This window comes from Lampetra fluviatilis, chromosome 15 (assembly GCF_964198595.1).
Source record: "Lampetra fluviatilis chromosome 15, kcLamFluv1.1, whole genome shotgun sequence".
In the NCBI taxonomy this organism is placed as follows: domain Eukaryota; kingdom Metazoa; phylum Chordata; class Hyperoartia; order Petromyzontiformes; family Petromyzontidae; genus Lampetra; species Lampetra fluviatilis.
This window is the reverse complement of record NC_136289.1, coordinates 12,600,039-12,617,698: the sequence shown is the minus strand read 5'-3', so window position 1 is coordinate 12,617,698 and position 17,660 is coordinate 12,600,039. Positions and strand designations below refer to the sequence as shown.

General features: G+C 45.1%; 1 protein-coding gene across 12 annotated transcripts in view; it reads left to right on the top strand.

Moving 5' to 3' along the window:
• LOC144936232 (kelch-like protein 5) overlaps positions 1 to 15,477 on the top strand; it is a 64,990-nt gene extending 49,513 nt beyond the window's left edge. For 11 of the 12 annotated variants that reach the window (XM_078863250.1, XM_078863240.1, XM_078863245.1 and 8 more), the window contains 5 exons: positions 1,190 to 1,414; positions 4,036 to 4,198; positions 5,349 to 5,561; positions 6,464 to 6,635; positions 7,931 to 15,477. In XM_078863250.1, the coding sequence (XP_078719376.1) occupies positions 1,190 to 1,414; positions 4,036 to 4,198; positions 5,349 to 5,561; positions 6,464 to 6,635; positions 7,931 to 7,990 (833 nt within the window). In that variant the 3' untranslated portion in view covers positions 7,991 to 15,477. Of the gene's footprint in view, positions 1 to 1,189; positions 1,415 to 4,035; positions 4,199 to 5,348; positions 5,562 to 6,463; positions 6,636 to 7,930 lie in introns of those variants that run through there. The other variant, XM_078863251.1, reaches the window with a different exon arrangement.
• The last annotated feature ends 2,183 nt before the right edge of the window (positions 15,478 to 17,660 follow it).

The following is a 17,660-nucleotide window of genomic DNA, read 5'->3' as shown; positions in this document are numbered from 1 at the left end:
AGTAGTGCTACAAAATGAAATGTTTGCCACCTTCAGTTTTTTAAGTAATGCTCATTGCACCAACAGAAAAAAAAATTGTGTGCTTTTATATATCGTGGGGACGGTAGTGGAGTGGTTGGCACTCTGTGCTAAGATTCCCGCTCGCAGCCAACATCGGTGATGATCTGAACCGGTCCTCGGCCTCCCCTAGATCGACTCTGCCTCATGAGTTTCTGGTGTGGTGCGTACACCGCCACTAGGGAGACGAAGGCGGCCGGGCGTAGTGTTGGCCACCCGTCACCACATGTGCCGTGCTGGCCTTCATAGGTGCTCTCTAACAGCACTTGCCCTAATAGTCTGTCAAGGCTATAAGGGGGATCTTTGTCCAACCATGTTGGGGAACTTCTTCTTGGTTATTTTGGTAAAGTCGCGTAGAATGGAAATAATAAAATAATAAAAATAAAACATAATAAAATCTCACGACGTTTCGGCCACAACGCAAGCAGCTGTCCTCAGGTGAAGAATAGGTCTGTCGAGAAGACAGTCTGAATGACACACCCCAGGCTTGGAGCATCTATGAGACCAACAGTTTCCTCTCATTCATTCATTGTTTGTGTCACCACCTTACTGCAGGTGAACAACACGCTTCCCGTTATGCCTTTCTCCCGCTGCGAAACTTAATCATTCGCTTGGTCTCTTTTTCCCAAATTCTTAGCTTTGCTTAATTTCGTGAAACTTGTCAACCCTTTACCTTGTAAACCTTTAACTAGTGCTGTTTATTGCTGGCCTTTAGGATCTGTGCACAAGCTAAGTATTATAACGCAAGACATGGAAGCACACTTTACATTATAAAACATTTACTTGCCCACAACATTCTGACGGAGAATCAAAACTCCCTACCAAGAGGACTCTGCTAAGTTTCACAGTAGTGAGCATTGCTGTGCATTTCCCAAGTTAGTAATTTTTAGGCAACCTTTCAGATTTGACAGATTGGACCACATGGCCCTACGTTGCCTTTTTGAATAACGTCATGGGATTGGTCGCGTTCGCCTTGCAGCAAACGGGGCGGCGGGTATTTTATCTTTGATACGTGCTGCAGTATTAACCAGAGCGGCTGTGGGGCCAGTTGAGTGGGGAGGGATCTCCAACTGCAAACTTCTGCGGACAAAGCGGCGTAACGCTTAAAAATGTTCATCCACCGCGCATGCAGGAGCCACCAGCATCGAGCGCTACGACCTGAGGACCAACACGTGGACGCAGGTGGCCATGCTGAGCGGTCGACGGCTGCAGTTCGGCGTGGCCGTGCTGGACGACAAGGTGTACGTCGTGGGTGGGCGGGACGGCCTGAAGACACTCAACACCGTCGAGTGCTACAATCCACGCACGCACACCTGGAGCGTGCTGCTGCCCATGTCCACACACCGGCACGGCCTCGGTAAATGGGATGGCTCGCACGGCGACCAAGCTAAAACGAGTTGTGCGGGAACCGGTGTTTTTATTATTATATATTTTTTTTACGAATAATGTGGTGTTATGTGTAACGTAGATTGTCGTACCTTGTGAAGGGCGGAGGGTGACATCGTCCGGTCCTTGTTTCATATGCCACGAGTATAGAATTCGCAATAATACCTCGGCTATGTAAAATTCAAGTCTGGTGGGACTTGACTATTGTGTATTTGCATTATACACTATATATTGTAAATTTAGACAGACGTACTAATGCATTTCAGAGCTTTGACTCTTGCACTCTTGTGATTCAGAATTTTGAAGGCAAGGGTTTCTAGATGGTACACATTTCGTGAACGTCGCTATCCATTGAGGTTGCCAGGTGGCCATGCGATGGCAGTGCAGTACACGGCTTCGTGAACTTGACTGCTTCTCTCTTGTGTGCGCACCTTGTCTACGTACCTGCCTTTCCTAATCGTACACAATACACGCTTTTAAAAAAAAAATCTAGAATTGACCTATTTAATCGGCATTGAATCTCAATGAGGCTTTTTTGCATATTTGTGGGAGTGGTGGTGGAGTTTTGGGGTTGGCAGTCTGCGATATGAACCCCCGCAACCTGGATTAATTGGTGCAGGACAATCCCTGTACACCGTCCGGCACTGCCCACTATGATAAAGTATGGTGAAACATCCCCAATGCCTGACATAGCGTGGGGAAATCTTTGCCCAGCAGTGGACTGATATGGCTGTAAAGTGGTGTTTACATTCCATTATATTTCTATTTGTACCCAACTGGTAATCCTGTTCAACTCTCCATTGAGTTGTCAGAGCATCCATTCCAGTTGATGACGATTTTCATTCCCCCTATGGTTCGCTTTCTTTACCTTATGGGTTAACACCTTGGGAGAAGAAAAGCAGAAATAATTTGTTCAAATTGGTCCACATGCTTAGGTTAAAAGTAAAAAAAAATCTCCCAAGAAGTATGGTAATTCTAATCTAGGACTTGAATCTATTAACTTGAGTGCCATCTCCTGTCCAAATGTGCTCAACGATAATGTGTACCTGTTCACAAACGTGGGGTGCTGAACAGAGCCATAACCATCGTTGGCTCCTCAATGGAAGAGTTTTATCAATGGGAAAACTCGGCTTAAGGTGAATCTGATAACAGTAGTGCAACTTGTAAAAGTGTTTTTGTGATTAAATGCTTTGTTTAAATTGGCCGTTAAGGTATTTGTGGTATCCCGTTGCTTTGGTGGCTTAATGAGCGTAGTGCTTGTGGGGCAGCTCTGCTGTTGTTTATCGGTGAGAAGGAGATAAGTGTGCAGAGGACTTCTTCCCTCCTAAACCCTAAGCACCGACCCCTCCTCCGTCTGTTCAGGCTTTTAGAATGCCAAATGTCACCAATGACTTGGTGGGGGGGGGGGGGATTATTGCGTTTACATTTTTGCTTTTTTAAATATTGCGACATTTTCATTTTATTAGAATTAATAACGTCGAGGTAATGTTCATCATGTGACAAACATTTACGTGTAAGCAGTGTGTGGTAAAATACTATACCCCCCCTCAAACTGATTGAACCAGAGGTCACGGCCTCGTGCTTTGTTCCCGCGTGCTCTCACGTGAAGGGTTTCACTACTCTGCTATTATCCGAATGCACACTGGCCCGTGATTTGGTACCGATGGCATACTCGATGATGATAAAAAAAGTACTATTCAACAAGGCATTACTATTTGGCATAGAGGAACGAAATGTCCATTTTTATGATGATTGGTTTTATTTTAATGTTTTGTCTGTAATAAAATGTAAAAGTAATTGAATATGGCTGGATAATGTAGTGGTTAGTATGCTCACCACTGAGGCTGTTTGCGTAGGGTCAGTGGCTCTATTCTCAAAAGCCCTGACCGAGTAATGCTTTAGAGGATTACCAGAGCACGCCGCTCTATTAGCGTGGACCTGAATGTACGGTGCTAAATCCATTGCGATTCTCTGTAGCTTAAAATGCAAATGTTAAAATGAATTTCAACCAAATTACAAAGAATGCTCTCCATCCAAATTTAACTTGCAAACGAGATATTTCGATGACTTTCCCAGCTGTTTACAAAAGTAAACGAGATTGAATTGCATATAGTTCACTCTCTTATCCCTGGGCAGATTATTCCAGTTTCAGATTATCCATGCTTGCAGAATATATAAAAGTATAAAAGCATATTTACATACGTGCTGGTAGAATTTATCAGATTCGCCAAACTGATCAAGGGACACTGATTCATTGCCCAAGTCGATCCCTAACGTGTCAACAAGTAAACCGATTTACTTCTTTTTGAGAAGCAAATAAAAACAGACGGAGGTCGCTCTTCACCCCCCCCCTCCCAAATGCTCCGGATAATTGACAGTTGACCTCTGAGCGGCACCCTCACGGCTGGGGTTTTCAAGGCCATAACCAATCCGTGAAACTCTGGCCTTGCAAGATATTGGAATCTGGCTCTGGGGTCGAGCAGGACAAAGGGTCTTGGGTTAATAATTTTTGCCGTTTTTAATGTTGCATTGGTAAGCATGCACCCGTGAACGCGTAACCTTTTTGCCTGCCGTGTGTGTCTGGGGGCGTAGGTGTGGCTGTGCTGGAAGGGCCCATGTACGCGGTCGGGGGCCACGACGGCTGGAGCTACCTGAACACGGTGGAGCGCTGGGACCCGCAGGCTCGGCAGTGGAACTACGTGGCCAACATGTCCAACCCGCGCAGCACCGTCGGTGTGGCTGTCCTCAACGGAAAGTGGGTCGCATTGACCGTCCGCGTGATGATTGTTGGAGATTGTCGGCCGTAATTTTGGAATTTGTTCGCGTGTATCGATTTCTATTGAAGGTGTAACGATGCACCCTGTAGATGGATTAATATTGATTCTAAAGCTAATGATGCTTGCATCGATTACATAGTTTTTTTTAAGAATAAGTGTTTTTTATTACTATTCATTATGGCAGTACAACAATAGTACATTACTGTACTTCGATACTTCATGTCAATGCTGTCCACAGTTTACCCACACTACCGGCGTTTGGTCAAAATAACCCCACGACCGGTACAGGGAGGCTGTCTTCGAGCTGTAGATTGACCCCAAGGAGGGATTTTTACGGTTCTTTTTTAGTTCGTGTCACTCCTTCATCCACATTGCAATGAATGTTAAGATGACCGCTTGTGTTGCGATCGAAACATCGTAGTTTTTTTGTGATTTTTATTTTATTTTTTATTTTCTTTGAACCTATCTACGTGACTTTTACCGAAAGACCCAAGAATGAATGCTATAACATCCACAGCAATTATTTAAAATAGATTATCGAATTTAATTGTAACTCCTGAAAGAGTCGACTCCCCTCGGGTGAATTGTTGAACATTTTTCAAAGAGTCGTGGTGATTTTTTAAAATTAAAAAGCACGTTTGCTGTTTGTTTAGAAACTTCATAGATGTGGCAGCACTGCCATGCAAAGAGAGACTGAGTTTTAATGAAGCTCAATGCAGTGTTTATTGACGGTTGGATTTATTTGCGTAATTGGCCACAGGGATGAGAGAAAAAATTTAGGAAATCAAATCCGCATATCATTTGCACAAGTGGTTGGTATAACACCTGGTAATGTTTAGTAGCGTTACAAAAAATACATTCAATTTGTGTATCTAATTAAATTTAGCAGGTGTTTTTTTAAAATAATATAGATGCTTTTTTTTTCTTCACTTCTCACGGTTGTATGCTGCATGTAAATTAATTTTGGGCAATCGACAGTAATCACGGATAATGCCAGTTGCAATTACTTTGCCACGATTGGGGCGATTTTTTAAATAGTACTAATAACATTACGCAGTCGTGGCGTTTTGTGACCTGTCGCTTGTGACCCGGGGCACACGCTCTGCTCCCCCCCCCCCCCCCCCATAGGCTGTACGCAGTTGGCGGCAGGGATGGTAGCTCGTGCTTGCGCTCGGTCGAGTGCTTTGACCCGCACACCAACAAATGGACGGCGTGTGCGCCCATGTGCAAGCGCCGAGGGGGCGTGGGCGTGTCTGCCTGTAATGGGTTCCTCTACGCTGTGGGAGGACATGACACGCCCGCTTCCAACCACTGCTCGCGGATATCCGACTGCGTGGAGAGGTACGCATGGCGACTTTTTTTAAACGTTCTCACATTTATGCAATTTTTTTTTATATATATAAGACGGTTGTTACCTTGTGCGACGGTGGCTATGGCATCACTAATGCAGCACTGGGGGTAAGGGTTTGGTGGCTTTGGACGAAGGCGGTACAGAAAAACTTCGATTCATCTTCATCTGTGACATTTCCTCGCACGTGTGAGTTTTTCTAGGTGTGCGTAACTTCTTCCACGTGTATACAAACTCAGATTTAAAAAAAAAAAATCTCTTAATATAGAGGACTGCAGAGCTTTGGCAGTTGCTGCTGGCTCATCGCCTGGCTGCCTTAATTCTAGTCTTTGGTTCCTCTTTGCCTCTGTGCTACAAATTGTAAAGTATGATATGCAATCTGCATGAATGATGCTGTATGAAACAAAAAATCGTCTCTTCACTTGTCCAGGCCATTATTTTGTACCGTCCTGATCTGAATGTGTAAGCGTGCCCTCTGGAGAAAAGGTTATTTGTATAAAAGTAATAAAAAAAAGTTTTACTTCCCTGAACCTGCTGAAAGGAATGAACAATTGATGCAAATTTGCAAATGGACAAGTTATTGAATCCGCACCTCTGCATACCCGGCAGTAAATGTGGATGCACTACGGTTAGTCGATTTTAGTGGGGTAAAGTGTGGGCACTTCTATATAATTTTTAAGACATCTGGTCAGTGTAGAGGAGAATAGCAAAAAATATCCTGGAAGGGGCTTTCTCGAGCTCTCTAATGTGCCGCAGGCCCTTCTACCAACATTGCTACGCGTACGCAATTTGAAAGGCTGCATACAACTAATTTTTTTACAAATTGCCCATTGCAAATTTCACTCGCTCATCTCCCTATCCATCTTCCTGTGGCCCGTGAACTTGCTCGACCCAGGTTCGACCCCAAGACGGACGCGTGGACGGCCGTGGCGCCCCTAAGTGTGTCACGGGATGCGGTTGGCGTGGGCCTTCTCGGGGACCGTCTGTACGCCGTCGGCGGTTATGACGGGCAGACCTACCTCAACACGGTGGAGGCGTACGACCCCGTGGCCAATGAATGGGCACAGGTGTGCAATGTGGGCTCTTTCCTCCTGCCCCCCCCCCCACAATGAGTCATGCGCTAATTTTTTTTAGTTGTGTATGTGCCTCATTTGCTCTAATTATCCGGATTATGAAATGCCAGGTGTTGACAACGCTTGCGGATACCGGACACCCCAATTTTGTGCTGCCCAGAGTCCAAAGTTTCATCAATTTGGTCACACATGAACACTTCCTGGAATAATATCCTTAACTTTTGCCTAACATAGAGGGGGGGGGAAGTGTTTTTATAATGTAAAGAATATGGTTTGTTGGGATGGAGGGGGGCGGTAGTGGTTCACGCACTGCACTATAAACCTGGCCAGCGAAGTTCAGTTCCCAGTAAGATATTTTAATCTGCAGTTGCAGCCACTTGAGGTACAAGGACCCCAGCAAATATGGGAAGAATGGCTCACGATACTCGAGAGGTATAAGAACTGCATCTCAATGCATTGCCTTCAGTGGTGTATTGCTATGCAACTGGTAAAAGCCGGCAGGAACTTTAATGTCCCAGGAAGACGTACAGAATTCCCCAGGACAGCTGCCTCAACAAAGAGGGGGACGTTCCTTGCAAAACCACGACTGGTGGAAACTCTCGTGACAAATGTGGTGGTATCTGACCCAGTCCTGGGCAACCCTCTGGCAGACCACCGTGTGGAGAGAGGGAGGGTGGGGGCCTTTGTCAAAAAAATGTACCTAAAGCGGGGGGCGGGGGGGACTGTACATGCGTTGCGGGCCATTTCTATGACATCGCTTGCACATTTAGGACACTTTTTAAATGTGAGTGTTGGTCAACCAATTGGCTATACAGTTTTATGTCAACCAAGTAGGTACATTACTCAGAAATGCTCACAATACTGGTGTCATATAAACTCAAACGATTTCATTCATGCTGCGATGGGGATTGTGGGTTTAGTTTTGTGCGATGTTTTTTTTTATCGCATAACCCCCCCCCCCCCCTGGTCAATTTAGCCTTGAAATGAATACCTGGTACGGTGTGTAAACATCACCACTTGGGAGACAAAGGCGGCTGGGTGTGGTGCTGGCCACCCAGCCCTTGTGCCATGCCGGCCTTCATAGGTGCTCACGAACAGCACCTGCCCCAAGTCTGTTAATTCTATACGGGGGTATCTTTTGTTTGTCTTGTCTTAAACCATCTCCTTATTCCATAAATAATACTTATTTCCAACCTTTTTTTTGACCTGAGGTTGCCAGTCGTGCAACTGTGTATTTTGCAAGCACTCTCACGAGTTGCTCACGATTTACTGCGTGTGTGCGTGTGCAGGTGGCTCCACTGTGTCTAGGCCGTGCCGGGGCATGTGTGGTCACAGTCAGAGTGATCTGACGAGGTCATCGCCGAGTGGGTGTCTTTCTGTGCGGGTGGGGAAGGTGGAAGAAGAGACATCCACAAGCTCTGGAGCGGCTAATGGCTAAGTTTTTTACAATTGTTGAAATGGCTCGTCGATTTCAATTCATTACCCGTTGTGCTGTGCACGTTTGCTTTTTCTCTTTGTTTTTTTGTAATCGTATGAAGTGTGCATGGGGTGGACAACTCTTGTGAAAATACACACATGCTTCCCCCCCCTCCTCCCATTTCTGCTTCGTGTCGACCGAATAGCTGGTGCTTGGGGCTTGGTCACCTATGCCTTGTGCGGAATCTGGCGATGATACTGAGACATGAAATACTCGCTAAGCCCTGCTACTGACAGAAAGCCACCGTCTGTTTGCAGATATGGCTATGTCAAACCATTGGATTTGCTTTTTTCCGTGCGCGTGTGTTTGCAGTGTATATAGATTCAAAGCTTTGAATCGGGTGTTATATCCTGCCTGCCGTCGTCTCTGGATTCAGTGTATCGGTGCTGTAACCCTTGCGGGGGTCACATTTTCATCTGTACTCGCGTGCTGCGTACATCACAAATCTCGCATCAGTATGCCAGCGACGCGTGACATTTATGCTTTTGTGCACACGGCAGCATGTCCATTTTTTAAAATGGGTCTGGTCAGGAAATATAAAGATCTGTCACCTTTAAAAAAAAAAAATACATTTCCACCTGAATGGCAGTGGTTATTACTTGAGCATTGTTAATTTTTAACTCGCGTGTTTGTTTGTTTTTAATTTTTCCTGATGCAGGGAAAAAAACTATTGCAATTCCTTCGCACCAGCAAGCATGTCTGCCGCGTCCAATAAGCATGCGCCGAACTCTAACCTTTTTTGTAAAATTTTTGCATTGTGTGCAATTCGTGCTTCTCGGCTGTGGATTACCAAAACCATACACACAGCCCTAACTGGCGGTCGTGCACTAAGGCATGCAGGTAATTGCGGCGAGATCGTTGAGCATTTCTTCACATCCATGTTACCACGGCGGTAATGCTCTTCACTTTGACCGTGATCAAGCATTTTGGCACAAGATTGGCTGTGGTTCACGATCGCACCGTGAGCCGAAAGCAAGTCCATCGGGCACGTCTGTTCCTGCAGTCCCAGGCTGCAGAGCTTTGGTTATTACTGCTTCAAAAACCTAACTGTGGTAATTGAAAATGCGCATTTAAAGCAAAACTGCAATTTCTGACAAATGTTGTGAAGTTCTAATGACTTGGCAATGGCTCTTTTGGAATTCGCACAGGACCACCTTTTTATGCCGAAGTAACGCCAACGCACGCCTTGTATAATTTTACTCTGCTACACAAACTGGATAAGCACATCACTTTAACAGTGTTTAGTCATGAAACGGTGTTTACCATTGTTACAACTACATTGAGCACAGATTGCTTGCATTATAGATCTTTTTGTATTCACCCTTAACCAAACCAAGCTCGGTGATGAATGCAGTACTGTAGAAATGTATCTGGTATATTTTATTGTACTTGGCGGAGTGTTTTTACCAGGCCTTTGTTACCATGGAGTAAATCCAAATGCACACACGTTGAAAAGCACACCAGGATAATATGAATGTGGCTTCTTACTGCGTGTTTTGTCTCAAACACCATAGGGAGTCCAGAACCAGATCAGAACATTGAGAAACATTATTAGTGTAGTTTGTTAATTTTTGTATCAAAATAAAAAAAAATGTTACACTTAATATTGCACCGCTAATACCTTTTTTACAGCAGCTAACATTTGCATATATAATCTCGTACTTGCAATTCCATTTGTCGAATATATTTTATTATTGTATGGAAGAGAACCAGGATGTCCGTTTGGTTGGGTTTATTAGTGTGGTTTGGGTCCAGAACTTTTCACGTGAAAGGTGTTTTGCATAACGACTTGTCCATATCTGCAGTTTACTTAAATAATTTTGGCAAATAATTTTCCGTGCTAGGCCCACAGATGAGTAAAAAAAAAACCCAGCCATCTGGCAAAACTGTACAGAAATTTCGAAAATAATTTGAGGCACCCAATTAAGTGAGCACAACGTTTTATGAGGCCAAGGCAGTTGAAGTCTACTTTATTATAATTACCATACTTTTGCAAGCCGCTCCCCCCCCCCCCCTCGTGTAGTTATGTAACGAAATGGCTTCCGTATATCCCCCTGTTATTGCACCTTTTTTGAATTTTGTTTAGACGACACCAACTGCGACCGGATTGCTGACGTGCAGCTTGCTGGCCACCTCTCCCCTTTTAATGTAATTCATAGTAAAACCGAAATGACCAATATCTGGCCTTCTCTCCACAGGGCATAAAGGTGCAGTTACACCAATTCCACTGCATCATAAAAAAGTGACATCTAGAGAAGAAAGTGACCCTGTAGAATTTGATTGCTTATTAATAAACCTACCCCAGTGGGATTTGATTTGAGATTTCACAGGGTCACTTTTCACATTACAACTCTATTTCTCAGTAGAATTAGGTTTTGGATGGTCTTGATTTTGGCTGCATCTGGAAGTCAAGGGCAGCTCCTGCACCTTTGTCCCCTGGTGGTGAGGTCAGTGATGTGGGCCTATTAGCATTTGACCAAAACCGTTGCTCGTTTCTAATTCTTTGCCGACTGCAGGTCTTATGAAGTGTAGCTTACATTTCATTTGTTATTTTAAACATTCCGAGGGCTTTTTGTTGACTTGGACAGCTGGCTGAACGATTCCAAACCTGCACAAAAGCTTTGGTTTAAATGCAAGACCTCCAATATTTGAATCCATGTGATGGAGCTGTTTAATATATGCCTAATCAAGCTATAATAAGTTCAGACTCTATTGTGGGATCAGTGGCTTGTGGAATTGCTTTCCATCGGTGTGAGCTTTAGTTGGTCAGACCTGTCTGTCAAGGCCAGGGTTCTGAAGCGATGGCCAGAGTACTTTACTCCTGAAGCAATCTAAGGCAGAGATTGATGCACAATTATGACCAAGCTCAAATTGACTCACGTGACCTAAGGGACACCTAACTTAACCCTGTCCCACCATGAGATTACCATATTGAGATGACTCCTGTCATAAAACTTTAAATGCACGACATAGCACAATATCATCTGCTTGTGCAGGTAAGGCTGTTGCTAATATATAAATACCTCAACAATATTACCGCATATTTGTTTACCTCCATGTTTAATTGGTGCGGACAGAAGGACTGAAGCGTCCCAAGGCCGGTACACTTGTTTCTATACCGCCAAATCTGTAGCTTCACGATAAATATTATTGGCACACTCATCACCTTGGTATGATCTGAGATCTGGCCTCTCAAAAGAGAAGACGTTAATTCTGTGGGTTTCTTAAAATTGCTTCGTGGGTATTAAAAGGGACTTATTCAGCTGTGGTTATGCCTGCACTTGCAGACTTTGGATTGTGACAACGTAGACAGAAGTGAGGTCATTTAGATCCCACTAGGTGGCTTGAGGGGTTTTGCCAAGCGGGCAGAATCAAATGCATTGAATGGTAATTGGCAACATTTTTTTTAATATGCCACATGGCACATTAGCTTTAAGGATTTTTAGTTCAATTATTCAAAACTGTAGTATAATTTAAGAGTTGTTCTGAGTAAGAAAAACAATATTAGAATTTAAATACAACTTGAATGATGGAAATTGCAAATGCATAATGAATTGCACTTGAGAAAATTGCAGGACTCAAAAGGTCTGATTCTCAAAATTATTTTGTAATTTAGAAAGCAATTTTTTAGGCACGGTGCTGCAGTGCAAAACAAAGTACCCGGTGTTATCAGACAAACGGGATAAGTAAAAAAAAATGTAGGGCTGACGTCTAACTTGCAAACTGGCCAGTGGTTAAATCTTGACTTAAAGCTTTTGTGACTGCAGGAATTCATATTCTTTGGGTCTTTCGGTAAAGTCACATAGATTGGTTCAAAGACGTTAAGAACGCAAGCGCTTTTGCTGTGATCTAAACGTCGTAGCTTTTTCGTTTTTATTTTATTTGAACCTATCTACGTGACTTTACCGAAAACACCCAAAGAATATGGCCAGTGGTTGTTTTGGGAAGTCCTGTTAAAAGCCCATTGTCTCAAACCCTACATGCTGAAATGTTTTTTATGTCAATACACTGGTCATTGAAAATGTTAAGTCCTTTCACCAGGTCCATTTACTTCATGGCTTATGGACAATTGCACAGGTGCAATTTCTTTCTAAACTCTTTTCACGGAAACCCCATTTTCAGAGGTTATTTTTATGAAAGCAATATTTGGTCATTCTAAGTGTCTGGAACTGTACCAATCGGGAGTTTTGTTTTTCTGTGAATGAACTCCTCCTGACGGCCTGGTAGTGTAACAGTACACAATGTGTTCAGTGTTTAGTGTGTGTGCACTTGGGGTGCTGTGAGGCTGTGATCGTTCGAAAAGCTGCTGGTGTCGTTTAGCCGTTGCTTACGGAGTTTTACACAGCTCCTCCCTGAAGCATGGTCCGCTTGCAGGGTAGCAATGCTGACAGACACTTGCCTCACTGACGATGTTCTTCCTTTGCACCCAACATGTGACCAAGGCAGGTGAAACTATGGATAAACGACACGTGGATCGTAGAACCAATAGCAGTCTCCTATTGAGAGGGCAATTCTGAATTTGCCTTTTTACAGGAAAGTGCAGTTGGTGAAGAGATGGGGGGGGGGGGACCACGTTGGCATCGTTGGTGTCCATATGTCGCTCACAATGTTGGTGTGAGGAGTGATCAGGAAGCACGCTCGTTGGCCTGATCATTCGTATCTGTTCAGTTTAAATACTGTGTACTGAGTGTGCGATATTGGCTTCATGGAGGAGAGTGAGCAAAGCTGCTCTTTAACGCTTGGAAATGAGGATTAACCCAGGTTCATTATTGATCGAGAGCCGTGACTCTGGATGTCAGTTTGTGGACCAAAATAATCTCCGGTTCGGAATTAGCATTTTCCACATTACGATTGTGATGGTTCGGCGCATAATAATTATTGAGCAAGCAAAGCAAGGCGTTTGCACTCGTGTTTGCCAATGCTTGGGCTTAACGTTTTTACTGCGTCCCTAATTTTGGTGTGCGTTTTTTAACTGCATGCCCGAATGGCACATTACCAGTCCCTTGCATAGGCCTCAACCACAGAGCTATTACAGAATCGTTTGATATCGTGCTGACTTTAAATTCTGGGAAATTGGACCAGTACGCATCTACAACGGCCAAATTTAAATTGAGGCGATTATCCTTCAGATGAACGAGACTTTCTTTTTTGCCCACCTCATGGACTTGTGTGCAAAATCTGATGGTTGGTAATTGTATTGTTCAGTGTCCTTCTTGTCTAGGGGGCTTGGCAGGTTGTCGGGATATTGTGTATTTTTTGTTTAATTTTATAAAAGTATATCACAGAAGGGCACCCCGTGGGAGCAGTTTTTTTCCAGAGTCGTAAATCTTGCCGTTTCAGAACATTCATTGCTTTGCTTAGCAGTTTGTAGACCTATTTATATTCTGCAGTAAAAACGGTGAAAAGGAAGGAAAAAATACAATATCGCATGCTGCAAACCATTCATTGCACTCCATTTGTAAAATAAGCACGTATACGGGCATACCGCATGTTTAATTTAACAAAAGAATTGTACATATTCGATTTAACGCTGGCTTTAGGATATTAACATTTGATGATGGGAGACCTGCCGAGGTCTGTCACGGTGTGTTCCATGAGTCATGGGCTTGATGACAGCAAGGGATGATCTCTGAATGATACAGTATTCGGCGATGTCATTCCAAAATGAGGGAAGGGCAAATGTGTGTTCATTAAACAAAATACATGTTTACAAGGTAGACTTATTTTAAAGGCCTCTATCCTTTTTTATCTGTTTTGGAAACTTTGCCCAAAAATGGTTACAAAATGCACTTGTGATTTTTTTTTTTGAAGGTATATCGAATTGCACAAATTGACTGCATTAGCCATTACAAAAATATTTTTAAAGAAAAAGACGTCCACCACCCTTGTGAAAAGCTATGAATCTAGTAGAAAATAATTGTTCATGACGGTAAGACAAAGCGCCTATAGTGCAGTCGCCTGACTGCTAGTTTTATTTACCACTAGATTTTACATTCTGCGTGGGTGTGTTGCCAGATGCAGTACAAACTGCATTTGTATTTATGTATTTGTATGTTCTTAGGTGCTCCGTGTGATGCGAACGAAACGCTTACTTTTTTTTAAATCATGTTTACAGGATGCCCTTTTCTGGCCTCTTCCACGAGACACTTGGTCACGTGCAGAATGGCCCTCTCCTCACCCTTGATCCATTTTCTCATTTTTGTTCCTCTGTTATGCCCTTGTGGAGTTCAACTGGTGGGCCCATGGGCCCACGCACAGCTCACGAAGGTCCTTTTTTTGGGGTGGCCCACAAGCTGCTCTATGCCTTTCTTCCAATACGTGAGATGAGTGGGGAGGGAAACAGATGGATAACACCTGGAGACGAGAGGTACAAATTAAGTCACGTGCACAGATTATGATGCCGCACTGGCATGTGACGTCATGTTGTCTGCCACATGCCAATTTCATTTCGTGGCCTGCGGAAAATAATGTTGAACTCTGCTGTTGTATCTGACCTTGAGTGATGCCTGTTTATAGCCATGTGGTTTTTTTGGTCTTTATAGTAATGACTGTTTGTTTTCTCACCCCAACGCGTCTCTCTGTTTAAGCCTCCTTGTATCCATCCATGCTTTATCGATACCTTTTTTTTGTATTTTGAAATGGCTTTTTAAAACCAAATTAAATGTGCAGCTCGGCTCAAGCGACATAGGATTTGATATTGTTCTGTAACTTGATATTGTACTGTCAGGCAATGGAAGCAACCCATTTTGAAGGCGTTTGTTTTTTTGCACGAAAATGCTTCCTGGTAAGTAGGTGAGAAATCCATTGCGTGGAAATTCAGTGGTTGGGGAACGTGGCAGTTTTTTTTCTTGTCTGATGCGGTTGTACAGCTCTTGCCTCGCTCTTCGGGGGTGAGGGGTGGGGTGGACACAATCTATATTTTGCTTTATTAGAAAACGACGGTAATAAACTGTAGCACTTGCCCAAACTATTCACATCGGCAATGTTCCGTGGCTTTTGTTTGGTAGGGAAAGCTGTTAAACCGGTGCACCGACTCTGCCGAGCAGAATCGCCCCGGGGGTGGGGGGTGGTGCATCCTTTGCGTTGCAAATCCCGCACGGAGGCACTTGTTACTGCGGTTTGGGCATAAACAGCGCACACACGCGGAGTAAATTATGCTCCAATCGCCTATCCCAGGCAGACCGCACTTCATGGGAGGATACCGTCACCCCAGAGTTAGCTTCGGGAAGTGATGGATTTAAATGCAGTATTTGTTTTTTTTTTTCGCCGTCTTTGTTAATAAAGTTGTGGCGCTTGTAATGCTTTGTTTATATTGTTGTATTGTCTTGAATATATAAAATAAATCTGCTTTTGAGGAGAGGTTACCGCGTAAGACTTTGGTTTGTGTGAAATGAAGCCCGGCGCTTATTAATACTAAAATACCCGCTTTTATACGAAGCAAAAATGTGCGTAAGTGCCTCGAGGATTGAAAGAAGCAAGTACAGTAATTAAAGCAATTTAATAACACCAGTGTATAAACAAGAGGCGAGGTAGCGTGCGGTGTGACAGGCTCCGGGCGTATATGCATGCATGTGGTCTACATCTCAGATCTGCAGGGAGATGGTGAAACAACTGGTTTCACTCGGTGTAATGTGACGGTTGCTTCTATGTACCAGCGTGCGTTCTCTAGAGGCATGAAGTCTTTGAATAACACCGGTCACACTTTTCCTGGCATAAGGTATTCCAACGGTTTTAAGGTAATTTTGGGGTGCTGATTCCAAATCTGGCATCGGTTTTTTCTATCACATCAGGCTTTTGAGATCAAATATTGCATTTTCCATAAATGCAGAAGAAAAATATTAAATAAATGTGGATATCTACATAAAATGATATTATAAACACACTATCCTAAAAATACAGCACCATATTTTAACACTAAAGCAGTCACTGACTCGCAACAACTTGCAATCATAAGTGACAGAGTTAATTTCGGGTAAAATAAATGAAAATGGGGTATGCCGATAGCATAAAAATGAGATGTGATGGAGCAAATCTGAGATCAGATTTGGAATCGGCACCCTCAAATTAGTCTAAAACAGCTGCAAAAGTCCAGGCCAGAAAAAAATGGTTTTTTTTGTTGACCAGTGTAATTGGTGTCATGCGTGACCTTGAAGAGTCTGTGGGGGCCGACGTCTGCCCCGCCACCCTCGTTGGGCAGATGGAGCGCAACGTTTGCCCCCTTCACTCCCTCCTCCACTCCTTCCTCCACCGTGCCGTTCAGCTCCTTGCTGGGGCCCCTGCCGATCAGGTGATTGCCCCCCCCCCCCGCGCCAGCGCCCTCTCTGAAGGGGACATGGCTGATTTTTGGCTGGCTCCCCACCGCCTGGGGTTATCCCGCCCACGTACACCACCACCAAAAGCGGAGGCGTGCACGCGCGCGCCCCTGCAGGTGCGTATTTCGCGCAAAGGTTTGCGCTAAAGAAAACGGCGGTATTAATATGCGCGCGCACCCCCCGGGTGGTTAAGCGCTATTCCGCAGCACACTAAAAGCTATCGCTAAAGGGCTGCACGAATTTGCGCGCACACACACTCGAATTACCCCCCCCCCTCCCACCCCCACTGACGCTGCGGCCCTTCGCTCGCTCCCCGGCGCGCACGTCACTCACCCTAATGTGGCGCCCCGCGGCACGACCGCACTGACGCCTGCAGCGATCTCCTCTCGGCACGCCGTCTCTCCCCGCGCAGTCGCACCGCGCACAAATCGCAGACACCACGCCGAGGTTCTACTCGCGCACAGAAATCGTACTGCACCGATCCTCTGAACTAAAAGTTTATTAACGGTGAAAATACAAACTACCTGGAGGTGGAATACTTTGCAAGACGGGCTTGGCTGGACTCTGCATATGAACCCAGTCACTCAAACATATGACCACGTAGCTGGACTCACAGCGTTGCACGGACGCTGTGAGAGACGGAGGGAGAAGGACGAGCGAAAACCTCACCACTCGCTGCCATCAGACGGATGCAGCGAGCGGCTCGAGGAGGCAGGATGGCAGGGAGTGGGTCTTGACGGCCCGGAGGTTGAAGGCAACTGGCCTAATCGTCCCGGCAGGGGGCTCCCACCTTTTATTCTCAACTTCAAAGGCCGAGGGGGACGTAGCGCTGCGCAGCCAAACGTGCACCTACCTTTAGATTTTGAACTGATGTCCCGCCCATGCCTGGAGCATTATTTTACGTTACGCCTCGACCCATTGTCTACGCGCCTGCCACCCCCCTTCCCGATTCGGCCGGTGTTGCCGTCCCGAGCAATACACCTCCGCGGGGGGGGGGGGGGGTCCAGGCCCCCCCCCCCTCGCCGTCTGCGCCGCATGCTATTTCCCCCATGGCCCCTCCCCCCCCCGTGCTGTGAGCGTTCTCACTGCGGTTAGCCTGGTGAGTTTGTGGGCCATACCCACTCTGGTGCCAGAGAGAGACCCAAGACACCAGAGGTCGCAACCGGGTACCCAATACCCGTACCCTACCCGATACCCGGCTACCCGTACCCGGCCGGGTACGGGTACCCG